The 19,981-nt window shown below is 36.2% G+C and overlaps 1 protein-coding gene across 1 annotated transcript; it reads right to left on the bottom strand.

Annotated features, from left to right (window-relative positions):
- Positions 1-7,566: 7,566 nt before the first annotated feature.
- LOC134651696 (glycylpeptide N-tetradecanoyltransferase-like) lies at positions 7,567-9,045 on the bottom strand. Its single transcript, XM_063506797.1, has one exon. It carries the CDS (start codon positions 9,043-9,045, stop codon positions 7,570-7,572), a length of 1,476 nt encoding a protein of 491 aa, XP_063362867.1. The 3' UTR covers positions 7,567-7,569.
- Positions 9,046-19,981: the final 10,936 nt, after the last annotated feature.

The raw sequence follows: 19,981 nt of genomic DNA, 5'->3' as shown, positions 1-19,981 counted from the left end.
CGTATAAAAAAAAACTACTTACTAGATCTCGTTCAAACCAATTTTTGGTGGAAGTTTACATGGTAATGTACATCATATATTTTTTTTAGTTTTATCATTCTCTTATTTTAGAAGTTACGGGGGGGGGGGGGGACACACATTTTACCACTTTGGAAGTGTCTCTCGCGCAAATGCGGTTCACAGAATACATCTACTTACCAAGTTTCAACAGTATAGTTCTTATAGTTTCGGAGAAAAGTGGCTGTGACATACGGACGGACAGACAGACGGACAGACGGACAGACAGACAGACAGACAGACAGACAGACATGACGAATCTATAAGGGTTCCGTTTTTTGCCATTTGGCTACGGAACCCTAAAAAGCGGCTAAGTGCGAGTCGGACTCGCCCATGAAGGGTTCCGTATTTAGGGGATTTATGACGTATTAAAAAAAACTACTAATTAGATCTCGTTCAAACCAATTTTCGGTGGAAGTTTGCATGGTAATGTACATTATATATTTTTTTTAGTTTTATGATTCTCTTATTTTAGAAGTTACAGGGGGGGAAACACACATTTTACCACTTTGGAAGTGTCTCTCGCGCAAACTATTCAGTTTAGAAAAAAATTATATTAGAAACCTCAATATCATTTTTGAAGACCTATCCATAGATACCCCACACGTATGGGTTTGATGAAAAAAATTTTTTTGAGTTTCAGTTCTAAGTATGGGGAACCCTCAAAATTTACTGTTTTTTTTTCTATTTTTGTGTGAAAATCTTAATGCGGTTCACAGAATACATCTACTTACCAAGTTTCAACAGTATAGTTCTTATAGTTTCGAAAAAAGGGGCTGTGACATACGGACGGACAGACAGACGGACAGACAGACAGACAGACAGACAGACATGACGAATCCATAAGGGTTCCGTTTTTTTCCATTTGGCTACGGAACCCTAAAAAATCGTATGTAGCGAAAAGTGCATAAAAACAGAGAACCCGCCTAGCAGGTCGCTGGCAGTGAATGTGTTAAAAGATTTTAAAAGCAATAGTCATGCTGTTTGTTCTAAGTTTCAGATATTAATAAGCATTGTTATTATATGTAGACTATCAATGTGTATATATCAAACATTTACCTTGCTGTACATGATCTGAACAAAATATCTAATACTTATATAGAAAACATTCACCGACTAATATTGACTAATCCACAACCTGGGTACATCTCTATTCTAAGCGCTTTCTTTGCTTCCAATAACACTATATTCTCACTAACCGACCAAATCGTTATTTAGTGTGTGCAACTGCAGTCTTCTATTTACGTTAACTCCACATAACCATCAAGAATCCCCGGCATGCTCGGCCGAATTTCACCTTCCCATGCAAACGGAGTTTCGTTCTCATTTTAAAACTACGTGTTGGATTGTAATGAAACTTTGCACATACAATGACATGAGGTGTATCTAGACTAAGGGCTGATTTAGACGACGCGCGAACTCGCATGCGATTTTAGTTACATTGCCGACTGTTGGTTGGTTACGTCCAATTATACCGACCGATCAAAACCCGCAATGTAATGAAACTCGCATGCGAGTTCTCGCACCGTCTAAATAAACCCTTAAGTTACGCGACTGAAGTTTCTTCTGATAAAACTTCGTATAAACAGGTAGGTACTCATAACTTCGTTGATATCGAGGGATGAAAATATTTAAACGTGTATACGCAGTCAAAGAAACTTTGTTCATTAGTTTCCTTTCAAGAAAATGTAAGTATCTTTATAGGATTTCTTTGTTTATAAAATTTTCATTTCATACGTCTTGTTGTATTTCTGTATTTAAAACAGTTGTTTAAAATTTTTATTTGAATAATTAGGCAAAACCAGTTTTCAGCAGGGCAGTTAAAAAAACTAGTTATGTTATAACAATTGACGACACGGTTTAACTTAACGATTTTACATGTCACCGTATGTCATTTTCTATACCTTCTTTCGTTACCAAAGCTGCACGAAAGACGTCTTAAAGTAAATAGAGGAATACTGCGGGTCACGTGACGCAGGGCTCAATGGGACCAATTAGAGGGACCCGGCCCATGAAAAGGACCGAGATTCCTTATTCTGGAGGGCGTAGTATTTCTTTAGTTACCGTTGAGAAACATTGTGGTCCAAAAAATATTCTGCAAGTGCAAAACATAAATTATTTTAAAATAGTTTAAGTCACAGTAAAGCTGGAATCAGTGTGTTTTATCCCCTCGATGTTATTTATGTTCCTATTATTAAATCGATATACCTACAAATTAGTTGCTTGATACTCGTAAGGTTGCCTAAGGTTTTTTATGGTTTTACATCAGAAAAGTGCTCACACTAAATATACCTTTCTCCGACTTATCTAATATCCGACAAGCTTAGTCAGCACCAACATCAAAATCAACCGTTAGTTATAAATATTAGAGATGCAACGGATAGTTGTTTGGCCGGATACCGGATACCGGATATCCGGCCTGGACACTGGCCGAATATCCGGTATCCGGCCGCCGGATATTCGGCCGGCGGAACTATACCTATATTTTGAGTTTTGCAGGTGCGCGTCGTGCGTCGCGTCGTGCAGGTTTCGACCTGTTTCGTAGTGAACGTTCGCGCGGACACATTTCTAGGATCGTAACGAGTTTTATCATGTCATTACGTAGTAAGTTCGTTTATAGTTTTTTAGATTCCATTTTTTACCCCAAAATGTGCTAATTTTACTATCCGGTATCCGGCCGGATAGTAGGTCACTATCCGGTATCCGGCCGGATACTAAAATAACGGCCGGGTAGGCCGGATACCGGATAGTAACCGGATATCCGGTGCATCTCTAATAAATATACAGTTAAAATTTACACACACTGCTGTATTAAATCAAAGAGAATTTCCCTTGTCTCTGATTAAAGCTATAACAAAAATTCGTAGGTACATAATACAACAAAAGGAAGTAGATATCTACTTTACTGCCTCGTGGAATAAGGCACCTCAATTTTATTTTATTCCATTTCAGGGGAGGACTAATGAGGAGCATCGCAATACATTATGCACTGAGGAGGCGGTCTTTTGATACGAGGGATATTGATAGCTGTACCGTGTCCGTCTCGTACAATACCTACTGAAATGAGGATGGGGTTACTTGTAGAGGTAAAGTGACTTTTGTGGTGATTTTATAGATTGCTGTAGATTTACTGCCCGATTCGAGCTTTAAGATACGTCAATTAATAGATCTAGAAACGATATGGATTCAATGTGTCAGTGTCAAAAGTGACGTTTGTGTTTGAAGAAACGCGTCACATTTGACACTGACATATCTAATCCATATCGTTCCTAGATCTAGAGAAGTACAAAGGCGAACTAAAGCGAAAGTTCGTGTTCTCGTCAGCGAAATAATTGTTAGATCACTTTGTACAAACGAAGTTAAATAAAAGGCCACTACAATTCAACCGAGCCGCTAGTTGAACTAACGAGGCCCTTTAAGACGACAGAAGAGCCGGGGCCTAATTAGGCGTGAAGTCAGCCTAAGAGCTACTTAACCCTCAAAGCCTTTGCTTATGACCCGCAGTCTCCACATGTCCGTTTGGATACTCGAAAAGGCTTGAAAACTGTTGGAAATTCACAGTTACATGACATATTTTCGCATGCGAAGACGTTTATTCTGTAAAAGACCAACTTGTTAGCAAAGTCCTTATACCTCTTACTTAAAAACGGTCGTTATCGTAGGTTTCTACCCTTCTTGCATTTAAACTATGACTTGTAATAACGACGTTAGAACGACTTAGGTAGATTATTAAGAAGTTCAAATTCCTCAAACAAGACGAAAAAATCTCAAAATATCATAATTATATAAAAATACACAAAATTGTAGGCACAATTTCATCATTCAGAAGCTTAGCAAAGAAGGAAAAAAGGGGAAAATATCATACGCTCTGAAGTTGCCCATAACAGCTCTCAGACACCAAACATGCCCGCAATTTGCGCGTAGAGCGCTCTCGGCGACACTCCCGACACTTCTGCGCGATTAAACTCCGAGGCATCTTTAAAAGTTTGAGTATCATTGGGAGAGTTTTTCTGGAGCCCTTATTATGTTTACTTGTTGCAGTAACAAGCTGGTTGGGTCCGTCTATAATGAAATATAGGGCATTTTTATGTAAAAACGATGACGGTTTCGAGATTTTCTTTTAATTAATGAAACTTACAAAGGATATTTTTGTTGGAACAATATTTCAAATTTGCTTAATAACGTAGCTAAACTTGAGCTGTAGAATGAAGAGTGTGTAGACCTCCTAAACCTTCTTGACTTCAACATTTAAAATATTCTAAAGACTGAATAAAAAAAAGAAGAACAGCGAGTACAAAACAGCGAATACGAACGCATTTTTGATTAATCTGAAACGTAGACACTTAGCTTGCGCTTTGTCCTGGCCTCGCTCGGTCAAACAAATTTGCATATGTATTGATTGTATTGTATTTTTATTAGAATACTAAATTATAACGAATTGAATATTGAATAATTTTAAGCGCTCACTAGAAACGAAAATATGTACTTTATTAAATAAATATTAGGGATATTTATTATTAAACTGTTTATACGACAAGGGTTTCACTCACTTGATTTTTTAGTCGCTATTGGCGACATGTTTCGGGCCCTTCGGGGGTCCTTCCTCAGGCTCAGGTTCTGCGCGCGCAACGAGCGACGAGGCGGGCGGCGCGATCAGTGCACGAGTTGCAGTCGCCGCGAGCACTCGAGCCTGAGGAAGGACCCCCGAAGGGCCCGAAACATGTCGCCAATATATAAACAGTTTAAAATATGTCTCACGAAAGTTTAATATCGGATATTTATTATTTATTGTTTTCTACTTACTTAAGAAAAGCTTGGAACTGTCGGAGGTTTTTATGACTATTTCCTAGACATTCGGAACGGCTTCCCAACCCGGACTCCTTTAACGACCGCACGAGGGAAATGCATGGCACTTAAATTGTAAACAGTAGGTAACAGCGTCGTTTTTTACAAAGCCCCTTTGTAACTATAATTTAGTTTTTGTTACAACGTTATTTTAACGTTATAACGTTCACATGTTTCCCACGCCTTATGTTCGCTTAAAGTTCCCCGGATACTGAGATGAGTTAGAGATGGGACTTGGGTGGTTAAATATTTAAATAACCTACAAATAATGAACAAGAATCGGGCTAACTTAAAGTTAAGAGAATATATTAAAATCAAATTAAAGAGCCAGAAAAAGTTATTATTGTTCACATCTTTGTATTACTGGGTATCATCTGTGTACTGCATAAGACAGGAAATACGTAGGTAATAAGGCCTGTCTTCCCGGATAGTAGCAATTGTGCGGTTGTATTTTCGTATTTTACCGCGTTGGACTTAGGTATCCTGTTCGCAACGCAACGCGACGATACCTGCTAGTGTGTCAAAAGTATTCTGAAGGCGGAGTTAAACCTTTAGATAAAAACTGTTAGTGGGTTATCTTTTTCCTATGCATATTCATTTTAGATTTGAAAGTCACACTGGTTCACTCTTGAACTTTGGTTTTTTGTAATCCCACAACTACCTACCTTATGTACGGGCAATGAGGTCGTGTACACATATTTTTGGCATTTATTTAGTACCTTGACTGTACTATTTTCCGCTACTTCATTATATCCTTCAAAAGGTCAAAAGACGCAATAAATGTCTTATAAGATACGATCTTTTGTACAAAAGCAGCATTGTCGCGTGATCCCCGAGGCACAAAACTATCTGCTCTCAATTTATATTAAACATCTGAGAACCCTTGTTGATTTGATTACAAACGATTAATTAAAAGCCCTTCTACTGGCCTTGGAACAATAACACCCCATCCCTTTCTACTTCACTTAACCCAATAGAGACGAAAGTTTCCCAACATATTTTATGCACCTTAATATTGGTGTATAAAGGCGAAATGAAATCCATTGTAAGTTTAAGTTCGCAAAGATTCTGGAAGGTGAACGAACTTTGTTCATTTGTTTCTGGCGATAATTATTTCCCGGGATTAGAGTTGGTATCGGAGGGAAACAATTGTTTGTGAAATCTAGCTTACTTAATTTACCCTTAGTCTATGAGTTGACTGCGACTGAATGACTGCATTTTTACCATAAACATTTAAAACGACTACTTATAAGTACTTGGGCCATTTTATTTCAAGTACACAATTATTTTTTAGGTTTGGTATTTTTTTATGTATTTCTATTTAGAATCAGGGATCGGAACCGTTTTTTTTAAAATTTTCGAAATATCTATATTTTTCGAATTATTCTATACTCGAAATGTAGGACTCAGTTGTGTGTTAAGGTAACGACTTCGTATTATTATATTGCCCAATTAGAAATGAAATAATTAGCGTAAAAAATACCGTTTTCGTTCCCATACAAAAAATACCGGTATGCGATCCCTGCTTAGAATCACGAGCTCTCCAGATCCTGATAGAAGAAAAAATGTCTCAAGTTATTAAGCAACTTAAGTTAAGTTATTTCTATTTCGTTATTATTTGTCATATCATAGCTTAGCGTAGTAACGTTGAAAGGAACGAAAAATGCATGGACATTTTGGGCCTTTTTTTTCCTTTTATTAGAGCTCGTGATTCAGAGTAGAAATAACATAAAAAAATTGCCAAATCTAACTTCTAACTTTAAATAAAACGACCCTCTTAAACCCTTAAGCCTTAATTTGGCACTAAACGTGGAAGGTCGTGAGCGTTAGCCTCGTTGAAGCTCAACAGTGCTAATGATTTTGCTTAAAAAAAAAATACGGTCAAAGGCAAAGAGAATATATTTTATAGAGTTACTGTCATGGTACATTATGTAGCCACAGTAAATTTACCGCCATAGGCCAAAGGTATGGTGCAATCTTTTCGAACGATGGCGCCATAACCTTTGGCCTATGCTCGGCTAGATGGCTGTAATTATCTCTATAGAATCTCTATAAAATCTATTCTATTTGGTCAAAGGTAATGTTCACTGTGTGTCCTGTTACTAATTGAAGGGCAATGTAACATTCAGATGACGACTGCAGCAGCATTACTGCAAAAATGTGTGGTAGGTACTTAAGGTGTTAAAGCCTCTTAGACTATCGAGGATTATGACATACTTAAAGACTGAGCTAGTGCTAAACCTTGTAGGTATCGTTGACTGCCTATACGCGTCGATTAGATCTTCAGGTGTATTGATTTGACTTCAAATTAACTAGCTTGTTTGTGTACACGTGACAGGAAGCCTGAATGGACTGGAGTTAGCACAAACAAGACTAGTTATACATACAATACAATACGTGCGATGACGAAAGATATTCAGATTTGGAAGATATGATACCGATTTGGAAGCGGATATTGGGTTTCGCTGCAGTAGCTGAAGATGAAATCGGGAAAGTATGAATAAACTAGGTGAATGGAGGAAAGTGGAAAACCTTTTTTTAATCTGGCTATTTATTTACCTTATTGATGGAAGAATTGAAAAAACGATGAATATAATATGTTGCTGTTATCCAACTAAAAAAAAAACAAGTTTTCAATAAACGACAAAAAACAACTCAATAATTTCGTTATTGTAGGACGAGACCAATTTTATTTGGTGTCATGCTAGGACACCGCCAGTTATACAAATAATAATGCAAGTTACCATCACCTAAGCGAAATTTCAGTGGTTCGAAGAACTCCTTATTATCCATCACGTCCAACGCGTAGAAGATATCAAACCCTGAGTTCTTTGCAGTCACCAACGCATCATGCATCAAATCTACCCACGGGGTTTTGGTTGACACATTATAAAATGCGTAAGCGGCTTTTATTGTATCGTATACTGGGTGTTGATCTACTATAGTAAATGGCAATATGTAATAGCTTACAAAGTCTGTGATAGATCCATCTGCTGCTTCAACTACAAAGCTGTCAATAATATCTGGCTTTGGCATAAACCAATGTTGAAAGACATCCTCATTAAAAATAGGAGTCAAATCAAACTTACTCAAATAGTTTTTTAACAAAAGAAATGTTTTTCCACAATCTTGTAGCTCTAGTTTCCGAAAACCTGGTGTCTTAGGCAAATCTGGGAGTTTATAAAGTGTCAGAGCTTTTTTCATAGTCATGTTTCTTGGCAGTAGAGTAAATTTAACATCAATCAGTTTTTTAGGGTTGAGGGATCTAAGCCAATAGCTGCATGTACCAATTGGTTTAGGTAACACTATACCAGCCGTGTAAACAGCTACATATATCTGACTCAATTTAACTCTCCTGTACATCTCTTTCATCAAAACTGGGGCTAACCTTTTAGAACGGAGTTTTTTGTGTATACAAAAAAAGTTCATTTCCACAGCAGTTTGCACTTGATCATAAATTCTTAATCGGGCAGGCACAGATGAAATGAAGGCCACTAATCTTCCAGATTTGACTTCCCGCATGCCATAGAGTAAATCTCGTCTAAAACCTGGAGGATGGAGTACCCACTTGAGGAAATCCATTTGGTAGTTAAAGCGAAACATACTGTCATCATCTTCCAAATAATTTTCATTTAGCAGTGTGTACAACTCCTTCAAGACCATATGCTCGTTTAAATTTAAGGTATCCCACTTAAAGCCATCAGGTAAGCTGATTTCTTCTAAATCTGAAGGTTCCACATTAAGCCACTCGGGTGCCACGATAGGTTCATTAGAATGGACTTTTTCATCAATTTTAGGTACAGGCTGAGTACACCAAAACTGATATGACTTGTGGAAAGCTTCTTCAATGTTTTTAGCTGGTTTCTGTTCTAGATTGATCGCAAACAGTGGCCCGTTTATGTTTTCAATGGATATGTTTGCATCAGCGTCACTAGAATTGGACTCTCTAACTATGCCGCTGGCGGCAGAACTTGATCCGCAGTGGTTACAATCGTCACTATTACGCTTTTTCTTTTCATTTTTTTTCGTTTTAAGTTTTGTTTCATGGTCCTTGTGCAGTTTTGCACTTGTTTGTGTAGCACTTTTGTCATTTATATTGCAGAATAATTTCGTATTTGTTAAAAGATGATTAATGAAATTCATGAACGTTATTTATTTATTGGATGTTATTATTAAATCAAATGCTCAATATTGTGACATGACATTGACAATGGAGTGACAATGGTCCACGGAGGTGCATTAGTCATAGTTATGACGAAACTGCATACGAAATAATCAATTTTTTATCAAAGTTTTATTCAAAACAGGTGTTTTCATTTTCAAGAAAGATAAAATACAAGAACATTTTACCCTGGCTCTACTTTTTGTTTAAAAACAAAAATTTAATATTTAAGCATAAGACCGTAACTTATTTATAGCTGATTAGCTAAAATTAACGGAAGACGAGTTATCTCGCTTCGGTACTTTCTGCCCGAGACTAAAAGGTTGTGGCAATTCAGCCTTCAGATATTAGAGTTGTGAGGAAAGCTGGGCAACCGTAAGAGGCAAAACGTCTAGACTGGACTCAAAGCCTGCCTAAGTGCTTATTAGACTGGAATAATATAAAATACTTACTCCTACAATTATTAAATGTAATAGTTGGGTTCGATAAACAACAACTAGGGCTACATAATATCTACTTATTATAAAATATATTTATAACAAGCGAGACAGTCATTGAAAGGGCGATTAAATCCACAGTTTTTCTTTAACAACACCCAAAAAGTATTACATACATACCTTGATTATGATATAATTCAAAAATACGTTGCCACTGCAGTGCCTCGGGGATGTTTGCCAGGTAACGCTCCGATGCCTAGTATGCCATCAAATGCAACTGGATTGCATTTATGTACAGAGCCGGGGTAAGGTCATGCCTTGCATTGCAGGGAACTGTTGAAATAGTGAACTGCTCCATCTTGAAGCTCTAGCTAGATACTGTTGAAGTATAACGCTGGCCATTTTTAGAATCTAGTTTAAATTTTAATATGTCTAGGCCTGTGTTTGTTTTACTTGTCACTCGGCAACAATTTTCTCATTGTAAACATTATGTCACATGTAATTTTATAATAATATACATTAAATATTTCACTTCTATCCAACTGTGTTTACCATCGACTCCGCATACTAACAATAGGTTATGTGCTACATGTGAAGTGTAAAATATTTTGTGAAAATATTATTATATAACTCGAAATATGGATGAGTATACTAATTCGAAAGTTACTTTGGAAAAGCTGAAAGGTACCATTAACTATCGCGATTGGGCATTCCAGATAGAGAATATACTCGTATTCGAGGATCTATGGCAATGCATTACGGGAAAACAAGAAACCGCAGGTGAGAACGACGCTACCAAATTAGCTCGTAAAGAGGAGAGGGCTCGAGCGAGGCTTTGTTTGAGCGTGGAAAAATCGTGCTATCCTCACATCACGCAGGCGAAAACTGCTAAAGATGTGTGGAATGCCTTGAAAAAGGCATACGATGACACCGGGTTGCACAGGAGATTGTCGTGTCTGCGAACTTTATGCTCCATTAAGTTGGAACAGTTCGATAACATGGAGATTTATGTCAACGAGATCTTGTCACTTGCTGAACAACTGAGTAGCATGAAGAAACCTCTTGATGATGAATTTCTGGCTGCTATTATGCTTCAAGGGTTACCTCAAGACTATGAGCCAATGATAATGGCTCTGGAGCATTCTAGTATAGATATAACTACAGATATGGTAAAAACAAAACTTCTTCAAGATAAGAGATGGAAAGGGAGCGTCGCTGGTGGTAGCAATAGCGATGGCTGCTTATTTACAAGGAATCGTAGTAATGAAAAAGCTAGCTCCCGAGGCCAGAAGAAAAATGCCTCAAGTACATCAAAACACGCTAGTACCTCGTCAAGTACGAACAAGTTGTGGTGTTGGAAGTGTCGTTCTAAAGGACATACCAAGAAGGATTGTCCTCAATCGGACCGTAATGGAGCGATGACGACTTCTATGGTGCTGTCTGCACTTAACACGGACAGTTCGTGGATTATTGATTCTGGAGCGACAGATAATATGTCAGGACGCCAAGAATGGTTTCAAGCTCTTGATGAGTCGTCGACTAAGGAGGTGTGTGTTGCTAACGGTAAGAAGTTAGAAGTGAATGGGAAAGGTGACGTACATTTTACGGTTAACTCTCGTGGACAAACGATAGATACAACTTATATAACTTATACAACAATTTTCTCATTGTAAACATTATGTCACATGTAATTTTATAATAATATACATTAAATATTTCACTTCTATCCAACTGTGTTTACCATCGACTCCGCATACTAACAATAGATACGAGTAAATTGGCTTGGCGTTCAGTCCCACATTTGTGACACACGGATATAGGTAATGTAAGTAAAAAAGTATAGTATCAAGTCCTAAATATTTAGCCAATATAACAGAGAGAATCATACTATCTTAGTCTTACCCTAGTACTAGCACCCAAAAGAAAAGGATGAGTATAGTTTTTCTGGTTCTTACTGACTGACAAATTGGTTTGACCAACTATAGATTGTACGATCGCCTCCTCTGGGTAGGCCCCCAGATATCATTATGTTTGAATAGCAATTGTGTAATTTGTACAAGGGCTAAGAAATTCGATTTTATACTATTAAATTAAAAAAAAATGTTACTGAAACTAAAACTAAATTTTCGATCACATTAAATGTTTAATCTACAACCCCGGCAATTTTGGAAAATGTATTCGAAATTTCTAAAGTGCAGCTTGACGGTAAAGCTGTAATGGCTATGTTCGTGTCGTGGAACTCGCCAGTGCGTTTAATGATGCCAGTTGTAGCCGGCAAATGGTAAAGGGATGGGAGAAAATATATATAGTAAATATCGATATTTTTATCGACTACTAACAATGAAATAGTTGTTAAATTATTCTACGTTTAATGAGATTTTTGCAATATGTCGTTTAAGTTGTTAGAAAGTTTTTTATAGGAAGAACTATACGTAGCAAAAACTTGTTAATTGAGTCAAACAGTTATATTTCCTAGCTTTAGTCAACCTATTACACCAAACTGTACCCATACATTTGTGAACTGTATTGAGCAATTTTGATTTTAAAATGTATGTTTCTGGACTACTAGGGATTGCAGAACCGGTACTGTTTAAAAGAACCGGGATTTTCGGTACCGAGCAAAAATGGAACCGGGATTTCCCGGTATTTTCGGTACTTTCGGGACTGCCTTCAAAAATCAGTTTTCACATCAATTTTCAGTAAAAACAAAGCGTAAACCGACCACGAATCTTTCTTAAAACAATAAAAAAGTAGCACAGTGAAGGTACACACTTCTTTTGTACCATAATATGTGTCTTTAAGTGACACAATCATTAATATAATTTATTTCTTTTTTCCTAAACTACATGATATTTTTACTATCTTTGTTGATTGGCAAAAACTGAATTGTGGCTCAGTAATATCATCATTTTTTTTAAATATGTAAGACGTTTTGTGAAAAAGGATAAAAAAAAATTGATAATTTTCGCATGCGTTCAAAATGGGCTGTGGACCTTCGAACATCAATACGACAAATCAAGAAATTATTCAGCCAGAATTATTAATTCATTTAAAATATCATTATCATATGTGAGTTTCACCGTGTTTGAATTTGAATTAAAAGTAGTATTTTATTAATTACAAAATTGTCTCTATTTATGCTTCTAATTAGTATACAAATATGAAATAACTAATTGTTCATATAAAATTATTTATCGTACAAATATTTATGCCCTTAATTAAAGTATCAAATTACGCAATTTTATATTGTCGGCATTGTCAAACGTATTGACTTTTTTTTATTTTATTTTAATGTAGTGGTCAGCCGTAAGAGTATTACCATCAGCCTTAGATTGATAAAATATATTTATTTTCTTTACAAAACATGATATTTCATGCTAAGTAACAGAAAGCAGTCAAATATTGTACCGGAAATTTTAGTCCCGAAAATCCCGGGAGTACCGGGATTTTAATTTTGAAATCCCGGTTCTTTCCTTGGCTCTAAATCCCGGGAATTCCCGGTACTTTCGGTACCGGTATTTCCCGGGAGCAAACCCTATGGACTACCATAATATAAATATACACTTTGTTAATTGGCAGAGTTATGTGTTTTTTGATGTGCATAATACTCCAACGAGGCTCTATCGTATCTATAAATTTTATTTTATCAGCTGAAATTCATACACTTCTGAGCAAGAGCCTCCACTAAGGATTTCCAGTGTGTTTCTGCATAATTATTTGACTATACATTTTGGTAAATGTTGCTAAGGTTTGTTCGATATTATGAACACAGATTTTATTTATAAATAACACGACGATAAGATAATTGTTGGTAGCATCCCTTATCCGAATACAGCATTTCCTAATAACAGTTATTCTGAACATTGCACACCGCAACCCAAAGGTTGCTCGGACATCGACTTTATCGATTATTGTTATTAACATCGTTTCATGCTCAGTCTAGTGCTTGCTCACTTATAGTTTTATTCAGATCATCTCTTGTGATATAGTCAGTCCAAGTTAAAGGTACAATTTAAATTCAAACTGCATCATTCATTTTACTGCTGCAATATTGCCTATCCCTAAAAATTTAACATTCAATGAAATTTAATTTACCTCATTCAGGTTGCTAATACTTGCTTTGTAAAACCCATTTTATAAGCGATGTTAATTTTGATGTAAAGCGTTGAATAGGACTTTGAATAGAGTTATTAGAATGGAACATGGCCTGGCCCTTTCAGTAGGAGCCCGTACATATTAGAATAGGTTATCAAGCTCATGGTTTCACACGAACCAGGTTAAATGCGATCTTAGATTGCGCATGTTTATTATGGATTGGGATGTCACATTATAGAAGCCGGAAACAATCGGGGCTCAATGTTTTTGGAATTAAGTATGGGCTCATTTGTGAGCCCAGCGCATTACTTTGTTAACTATTGTCCAAAAAAGCTTTATTCGGATGAATTTTAGAATGCGTGAGTCGAACGCTGAGGCGAACCGCTGTTAACTGTGACCTCGAACTTTCTACTAGCAATCATGATGATATTGATCATGATATCATCACGGCGAATTATGACATGTTTTATTTCTCAACTTATTTATATTTATATTGTAAATTCCAGGTATTTTTCACTGACCTGGCTTTGCTACTTTGTAGGTATACATCATTATTGTTTATATTTGTTTCTTAAAGCCTCGTAATCATTTATCAGTATCACGTTTGAGAAGACTACGAATAATTTTAGTCCGCACCTGGGAGCCCGTTTCTTCAATGGTATTAGGCTAAGGTATTTAGGTATTAGGTTCATCTAACTTTGAAATCGTATAGGTTGCCATAATGAGACTAATAATACCTATTGGTCCAATGATATTCGAGCACTTTTTGGCCCCCGTGAGCATTCGACTCGGCTACAAAGGGTAAGCGATAGGTATAAAACCACCTAAACGTTATTAAAATGTGACGATGGTGAGCTATTTTGGTACATTATAGTGTCGAATTGTACCGTTAAAACTAAAAGTAGCTGCTTGATGAAAACGTTCCGAAAAACGGGTGGCTTTTCTGTTGTGTGTACATGCCCATAAGGGAGTAGAGATTCTGTATGTATTAACAGGTTATGAATTTGATCTGGATTTGTCGTGGATATGAGCTGTTATAGATATAACCTGCTACTACAATCAGAACACGCTTTCAGCAAGAAATTGGACTTCCATTTCCATATATTTTATTATGCTTACAGGAAAAACAAAATGATGTAGGTAATGACTTTTACTCACAAGTTTTTGGCCCATTTAGGTACATACTAGTTATACGTGTCCACCCGAAGGAATATAGCTGCTAATAAAAACGTACGACGTTTTGCCTGTATATTAAGTTTCACCTCCATTTTGAATGTATGTAAATCTCTATTACCTACCATGTATTTATGTGTGTGATAAAAAAGCACTAGGTACAAGCGAGGATGTAGGTTAATTGGTTTGGCCGTCACTAAACGTAAGTGCATCCCTCATCGTGTTAACGAACTTTTTAAATCATCCTCCATTGGCTATGTGTGAAGTGCCTAGTAGGAAAATTGGAATCAATAACGAATAAAAGTTTCGGGGTCGTGATTTTATAACATGACTAGTCGTGAACTTTTTTTTTGTAAACTGTCAATTCATGAATATCAAATTTAAACGTCACTCTGATTCGTATAATTATTTAAGGTAGGTACATCCTTGGCAGTGATATTTTAGTTCAATTAGCAATAAAAACTATCCAATAATAATTTGGTAGTAACTAAAGTAGTTTTTTTTTTCTATTGATACTTAAAACCGAATGAATGTATTTCTTTATTTGCGTACCAATGCAAGTTTACGCCATAGATAGCGGCCAAGCATACAACTGAAATAATATATTGTTTAATACTGGTAACATTTAAATAGATATAAGTTTTAATTAAAAAATCTCTTTTTTAACACACTGTGTAAATCCGCCGTTACTCTGTAAATAGTCTAAATGGTGAAACTTATACCTAATAGTATAAGTAAACTTACAGTTTATACCTAGGTAGGTACAGTTATGTTGCTTGCAGGGGAAAGTAACCGCATCTGCATAGAACTTACCGCATTAATTTGCTGGCTTAGCAGAGATGATCTTTCTCATCTTAGCGTTTATCGCGGTTGCACCCTGAGCTACTGCTTTCTAGTTAGTATCAAATGTTCATTTTAATTTTGAGGAAAACTGGAAGAAACGAAAAAAGTTGTTCTTATGGAAGTAGATTATATTGAAATAAATGTCATATACTAACGGAGACTGGATACAAACCGACGTCTTCTTCAGCTTATGTGGCTACGAGCATACTAGGGTTTGCTCCCGGGAAATACCGGTACCGAAAGTACCGGGAATTCCCGGCATTTAGAGCCAAGGAAAGAACCGGGATTTCAAAATTAAAATCCCGGTACTCCCGGGATTTTCGGGACTAAAATTTCCGGTACAATATTTGACTGCTTTCTGTTACTTAGCATGAAATATCATGTTTTATAAAGAAAATAAATATATTTTATCAATCTAAGGCTGATGGTAATACTCTTACGGCTGACCACTACATTAAAATAAAATAAAAAAAAGTCAATACGTTTGACAATGCCGACAATATAAAATTGCGTAATTTGATACTTTAATTAAGAGCATAAATATTTGTACGATAAATAATTTTATACGAACAATTAGTTATTTCATATTTGTATACTAATTAGAAGCATAAATAGAGACAATTTTGTAATTAATAAAATACTACTTTTAATTCAAATTCAAACACGGTGAAACTCACATATGATAATGATATTTTAAATGAATTAATAATTCTGGCTGAATAATTTCTTGATTTGTCGTATTGATAGTTCTGTTATTATATGTTCGAAGGTCCACAGCCCATTTTGAACGCATGCGAAAATTATCAATTTTTTTTTATCCTTTTTCACAAAACGTCTTACATATTTAAAAAAAATGATGATATTACTGAGCCACAATTCAGTTTTTGCCAATCAACAAAGATAGTAAAAATATCATGTAGTTTAGGAAAAAAGAAATAAATTATATTAATGATTGTGTGACTTAAAGACACATATTATGGTACAAAAGAAGTGTGTACCTTCACTGTGCTACTTTTTTATTGTTTTAAGAAAGATTCGTGGTCGGTTTACGCTTTGTTTTTACTGAAAATTGATGTGAAAACTGATTTTTGAAGGCAGTCCCGAAAGTACCGAAAATACCGGGAAATCCCGGTTCCATTTTTGCTCGGTACCGAAAATCCCGGTTCTTTTAAACAGTACCGGTTCTGCAATCCCTAGAGCATACCTATGCAATCTTTGACCAACTCTCAGGAAGAGCAGTATGTGCTAGTTGTATTATATAGGAGCGTAAAGGATGACTCACGTTACACCGGGCCGTGTCCGGGCCGGAGCTTCCGGAGTTTCGTTTTCTTTGGAAAGCATCACGTGATCACCTGTCATCTGTCATAGAAAAGTAAGCGCCGGAAGCTCCGGCCCGGCCACGGCCTGGTCTAACGTGAGTTATCCTTAACTACCCCAAAGTAGGAAATATAACTGCGTTATGTTGCGGACATTTTGTCAAAAAAAGAATTAAATTATCCAAACAGCATAACACTTGTAAGTATGTATTTCTTTATTATAGCTTTATTTCACAAAGTTAGCAGACTTAATACCAAATGGCTAAAAACCAACAATTACAACCCGGTTATATACAACATAATGATTTATTAATCACACAAAGTACCTACACTAGATTCAATTTCCGTCTTGCCAACAAAATGTTATGAGGGAAGACTGCATAGCTCAGAGTGAAACCATTGAAGCAGGTAAGATTTGCTTATAATAAATTCATTATTCGGGTACCGCGGCCCAGTCTATTTATCACTTTCGGATAAATGAACATTCGGGCGGTGGCGTCGCTTCCCCTATGAGGTTAGTACGGGAGCAGGCATGTCGTTTTCATACGTAAGTACATATTTTGATGCACATAAGTACAGTCAGCATCAAAAGTAGCGGATTAGACTACGAAACATAATATCTAAATCATCACACAACAACAATAGATATGTCTCTATATGTAGATCAATTAAACTGTAACAGATACTTTCGAACTCGCACTGTAGATATTAAATATCTATAAAATAAATTTTATCCTTAAGTATTTGATAACATATTCCAGATAAAACAAACGCTCCAAAAGTGTTATTTTATCCGCTATTATTGATGCTGACTGTACCAAGATAACTTAAAAGCCAGTCGATGTGGGTTTTTAAACATAACAAGGATCATCACCTCAATTACTTATAAATACAAGCTGTTTGCCCTAGATGCGTTGTGACTTAACATTTTGCATGGTAACAATTTTATTGTGTGCCTACAGATTTTGTTAAAACGTGCTTGATGCCTACAAGGGTTTTTTAACTAGATAAAATAAACATATTATTCCATTTCCAATTATTTGCTTTGATTCTTTTTCTAACACTTTTGTGACTACTTTGGTTCATTTCAGAAGTTAGTGCAGAATGAGTCAAATTTCCCGTTCACTCCCACTGAAATTGACGGCGTTATGGGCGCCCGTAATTTGATCGGCCAATTTTAGCCTAATTGGCGGCCGGCGAGAGAAATACAATCATAGCCGCAGGGGAGCAAAAGTAGTAACGAACTCTAGCAATGGCTACGCACATTGTGTGTACCTACCTACTAAATATTACGATCTACCTACATACGTCTAGTTTTATTCTCGATCTCACAGTACTACTGGAGCTATCATTCCTAATGGATTCTTTGAAATACACATAAAAATTAGGTTATTAACCTATTAAATTATTAGTACTTTCATAATTACTAAGCAGACAGAAAATTATAGCTTCGAAATTCTTAAATATTTCAAGTAAAAAGATAGGTAACAACTTTACCTTACGGGAAATCCGAGCTAAATAACACTAAGCACCTACTACGACTGAATTATAAATGGAACATAATATGACATTTAATTTGTACAATAAACACTAATTAAAAAAAGGTTTAATTAAAGGACGCTTATTTTTGGTTGTCAAAAAAAGTCTATGCATTCACTTGTCTAATTAAAAAAAGCGGCCAAGTGCGAGTCGGACTCGCCCATGAAGGGTTTCGTATTTAGGGGATTTGTCATGACATATTAAAAAAAAAACTACTTACTAGATCTTGTTCAAACCAATTTTCGGTGGAAGTTTGCATGGTATTATATGGTTTTAGTTTTATCATTCTCTTATTTTAGAAGTTACAGGGGGGGGGGGGGAGGGACACACATTTTACCACTTTGGAAGTGTCTCTCGCGCAAACTATTCAATTTAGAAGAAAATGATATTAGAAACCTCAATATCATTTTTGAAGACCTATCCATAGATACTCCACACGTATGGGTTTGTTGAAAAAATTTTTTTTTGAGTTTCAGTTCTAAGTATGGGGAACCCCCAAATTTTTTTTTTCTATTTTTGCGTGAAAATCTTAATGCGGTTCACAGAATACATCTACTTACCAAGTTTCAACAGTATAGTTCTTATAGTTTCGGAAAAAAGTGGCTGTGACATACGGACGGACAGACAGACGGACAGACAGACATGACGAATCCATAAGGGTTCCGTTTTTTGCCATTTGGCTACGGAACCCTAAAAAAACTGGATAGGTAGTTGAGGGCCTTCCTACACTCATAATTGATCAGAAATATTAATGGACTCCCGTGCTACAGAAGTGCGATATGTAGCTGCAAGCTATCAGTCAGCTAGCGTGATACCACTAGATGATACAAACACGGCCAGGCCCAATCGATAAGTCGTTAACGGCCACGACTCCCAAGTCTAACACCAATATTCGATTACCTATTGTCGATGGACGGTGATAGTGTCGGTTTCGAGTCATTTCTCAAGACCTAAGTATTTTTGTAACCATTTGAATAAAATAACTACAAGGAAGAAGTAGAATCCTGCAGCAATAAAGACGGTGAAAACTGATTTAGAATGTATATTCTTACTAGCACTGAAATAAATGCAAAACGTTCAGGTTGATAAACGGATAGTTCGGATAGTAGAAGATGTTGATGTCAACCTCAGCTCGTCCGTCCGTAAATAAAGGTAACAAAGCAAAATTCGCGATGGACCCGATTGTAAATGTGATTTAACTTTAGCCAGTCTTTCTCCAGGACCGGGGAATCTCCGGAAATTTTTCTGGTTTTTAATTTAGTGATCATTTCACCAATTCATTCTTTCATAAATGGATCATGGTGTTAGATTAGAATAGTGCTTTTCGATGTGCAGTAGATAAGGTATCGTAAAATAAACATATATTATTATGAATTTTGAAGTAATGTTGGTCAAACCAAATTGTCAGTAAATAAGAATAAAAAAACTATACCCATCCTTTTCTTTTGGGTGCTAGTACTAGTGTAACACAAAGATAGTATGATTCTCTTTGTCAGTGTTTGAAATGAGACAGT

Source organism: Cydia amplana, chromosome 10, assembly GCF_948474715.1.
Source record: "Cydia amplana chromosome 10, ilCydAmpl1.1, whole genome shotgun sequence".
NCBI lineage: Eukaryota > Metazoa > Arthropoda > Insecta > Lepidoptera > Tortricidae > Cydia > Cydia amplana.
This window is presented reverse-complemented; position numbering and strand designations above follow the sequence as displayed.